The sequence below is a fragment of the Aspergillus nomiae genome, assembly GCF_001204775.2.
Source record: "Aspergillus nomiae NRRL 13137 chromosome Unknown contig00078, whole genome shotgun sequence".
Classification (NCBI taxonomy): domain Eukaryota; kingdom Fungi; phylum Ascomycota; class Eurotiomycetes; order Eurotiales; family Aspergillaceae; genus Aspergillus; species Aspergillus nomiae.
This window is the reverse complement of record NW_015378133.1, coordinates 94,313-97,532: the sequence shown is the minus strand read 5'-3', so window position 1 is coordinate 97,532 and position 3,220 is coordinate 94,313. Positions and strand designations below refer to the sequence as shown.

The following is a 3,220-nucleotide window of genomic DNA, read 5'->3' as shown; positions in this document are numbered from 1 at the left end:
AAAAAGAGAAGAAGAAGAAGAAGAAGAAGAAGAAGAAGAAGAAGAAGAAGAAGAAGACGTAGCAAAATAAAGAGGAGGAAGAGGAATGAAAAAAGCATCAAAGAGAGACACATGGCTAAGCACATAGGCTCTGGGAGCTCTGGAACCGAGGATAATGACTGCTATTATTGGAGCGTGCTGAGTAAATGGGGTCATAGCTGCTGCTGGTAGTGGGATGATGGTACATATGAGACGCCATTCTGGGTGGGTGCTTCAGGTAGTGTGAAGACTCGCTTTGTCCGTTTGATATCATGGATATCATCGGATCGAATGGCTCATGAAAGGTTGTGCTGGGTTCCTCACTAGGTTTTGAGACAGGCTCATACTCGAAAGGGCGCAGTTGGTGGCGAAACTGACTTTCAGGTTTTCGGCCGTCCAGGAGTCCAAAGCTGGAGTCATGATACGAATCAATGCTTGACGTGCTTTTGACGGGATCCAGAGGATCCATGGAATCACTCAGGACGCCGATATCGAAGGCCGATGATGACGACGATGAGATGTGTGGGCTTCCACTTAATGTGGACTGGCCAGATGTTGCTATTTGGCTGTAGTCAGCCCGGCCATAGTGTGGCCCGCCGCGCTGCGAAGAGTCGTACGACATGAGGGCCAAGTGAGACCGTGCAGCTGCTCCCATGCCTGGGTGTAGTACAGCCCCTCCACTGCCGTCGCCTGAGCCACCGCTTCCCCCATCGGGACCCATACTGGTAGAGCTGTCTCGTCGGCCATCTTTGTAATGGCCCGGGGAGCGACCGCGCACAACCATTGGATGTGACAGCTTCCTAGCAATCTTGATCCACTGGGACTCTGCAACTTCTGCGTAAAGGTCGACAACTAGATTGTAGTACTGCTGCTGCGCTCGACGCTTCCCGTTATTAGCCGTGGCCTTTTGAAACTGAATGCGCTCAAAGGTATGTTGTGTCGGAGGCTGCGAAGGTTGTGGAGGACTGTTGTATGAGCCGTTATAGTCGAGAGACATCCCTACTGATTGAGAGGCTAGACCAAATGTATGCTGACTGCCACCAGATCCCGACGAATGGCTAAGGACCAATGGTGGTGGTTGAGAAGGCTGTAAAACAACTTTCCCAGGTTTCCTCTCTGACTGTTTATCCCGCTTTGGTGTGTGTTGAACTAGCTCGCGGACTTCGCTAAACTGTTGATTCACAATGGCTGATATGGACATGGCAAATTGCGTAACACGCTCGGTTCCTTGGTCATACTTGAGGTAAAGAGGCGTATGAGTCCATGGGTGTAGTGAGAAAGAACATGAGACAGAGAAGTAATTTCTCCGATAACAGGTCCACTTTTCATCGACCTGAAAGAACCCCTTATGTATCTTAGCTTGTATCTCTGTTTTAATGGTCTGATTGCCGCAGATGATTTGGTGTATAACATTAGTCTCGCCGAAAGGGGGAGCGTCTGTCATCGGTGGTGGCATGCGCTGGACCGGCTCCATCAGCATGTTCCCTGGTTGACCATATAACAAATTTTGAGAGGTTCGGTCTATAGTGCTTTCCAATACTCGCGGAGTCGTGGTGTATTGCGACATTCTGGACATGTCACTAATGCTTGACAACGATGGAAATGTGCTCCGTTGAAGCGTGTACGTTCCAGGATAACTGTCGTTTCTACCCAGAAGCCCAGCACTTCCAGATACTCCCGTGCTCTGCGAATGCATAGGAGAAATACCGGTAGGTGGTTGACTTCTCACCATTTCATATCAATCAATGCTCATCAACTAGCTGCTAAATAACGAGGGTGACTGGCTTACAGAGGGGGTACCCGATGAGATCTGAAATCTGGCATTCTATCGAATGGCAGCCCCGGTGAATGCGAATAGATTGATCCCGAGGCGGGAGAAAAGGTTTCTATGGAGGAAACCATCAGTCATAGAACTTCAGTATGTGGCAGGCTATAGATATAACAAACCAGAGCAGGAGTCAGTAGGGCTCATAAGAATTGTCGGAGATGTTGCAAAGCTAAAAAATATCATCTAGAGTTAGTAACCATGCATCTTCTCGCAAATAGACAAGGCAAGGTAGAGCTAAGATAAAAACAAATTGTGAAAAGCGAAGCAGAACTGCATATCGCCAGTGCATCACAAGAGGACACGACGCATATAAATCAGTCAGGAGTGAACTGTAGCAACATTTCGAGGTTCTATGAGACAACCTGAGGAATAGCAGCCAAATGCATGCAAGTTGCACCCAGGCAAAAAAAAGAAAAAGAAAAGAAAAAGAAAAACAAGTAAAACCATAGATAAATAAGTAACATGAAGGAAAATCGAACAAGAAAAAATAGATTCTAACAATCATACATAACTGGAAAAGTTGAACAAAACACATCACCGCACCGCCATTCAATGCACTCAGAGAAGGGGGGAGAATGCTGGGGCCAGTGACTGCAAGTGGCCAAAGTGGAGCACAAAGGGCAGTCTGAATTAAAAGACAACTTACGGCACATCCTGCAGCGCAGACTGCTGTGTGTTGTATCTCAAACCGTTCGTCGCAGGTATCGAGACAGGTTGCGCCAAAGGATGTCCAACGGCGCTGCTTCTGCGACCATGGTCCTCATCGTCCATGGGAAAACTGATTGGGCCAGAAAATGGGCGCTGGCCACCTGTATAGTCACTGTCGGTGGTAATTGGACCGTCCATTTGGAAAGAGTTCTGCAGTAGAGTTGCTGCTGGTGAAGAGAAACATGATCAGACCGATGGGGGAGCCACAATACAGATATACAAGAGAGCCGAATGTGCCAGAGTAAAAGGAGAGCCAACGTGGAAAAGGTACTGAAGGTAATCGGACATTTGCCAGTCAAAATTGAAATAGGGTCTTCATCCTTGACGGCCAAGACGACAACAGTCCTTGATGTCATATCAATACAGGGTAATGAAGCAATACCAGGATTGTGTAACAGAACAAATTCCCTGAGCGAGACGGGAAAATCAACGTTCATGTAGATCGCTCGTCATAAGCAATCCATTGGGAAGGGGGGTCACGGGTGCAGGGAGATCCGACGTTGGAGACAGACAGAGAGAGAGAAAAAATAATAATAATACAAATAATAAAATAAAATAGAAATAATTCAGAGAAGGGGGGAAAGAAAACAAAACAAAACAAAACAAAATTCAATACAATCAGAAGAAATACCAGAAACTGAAATCAAATCCAAAAAAAATAATAAT

General features: G+C 46.7%; 1 protein-coding gene across 1 annotated transcript; it reads right to left on the bottom strand.

Moving 5' to 3' along the window:
* Nucleotides 1–115: 115 nt before the first annotated feature.
* ANOM_004411 (NDT80 / PhoG like DNA-binding family protein) lies at nucleotides 116–2,692 on the bottom strand (the record flags this gene model as incomplete). Its single annotated transcript, XM_015549668.1, has 4 exons — nucleotides 116–1,739; nucleotides 1,808–1,904; nucleotides 1,966–2,015; nucleotides 2,493–2,692. 4 exons carry the CDS (start codon nucleotides 2,690–2,692, stop codon nucleotides 116–118), a joined length of 1,971 nt encoding a protein of 656 aa, XP_015408448.1.
* Nucleotides 2,693–3,220: the final 528 nt, after the last annotated feature.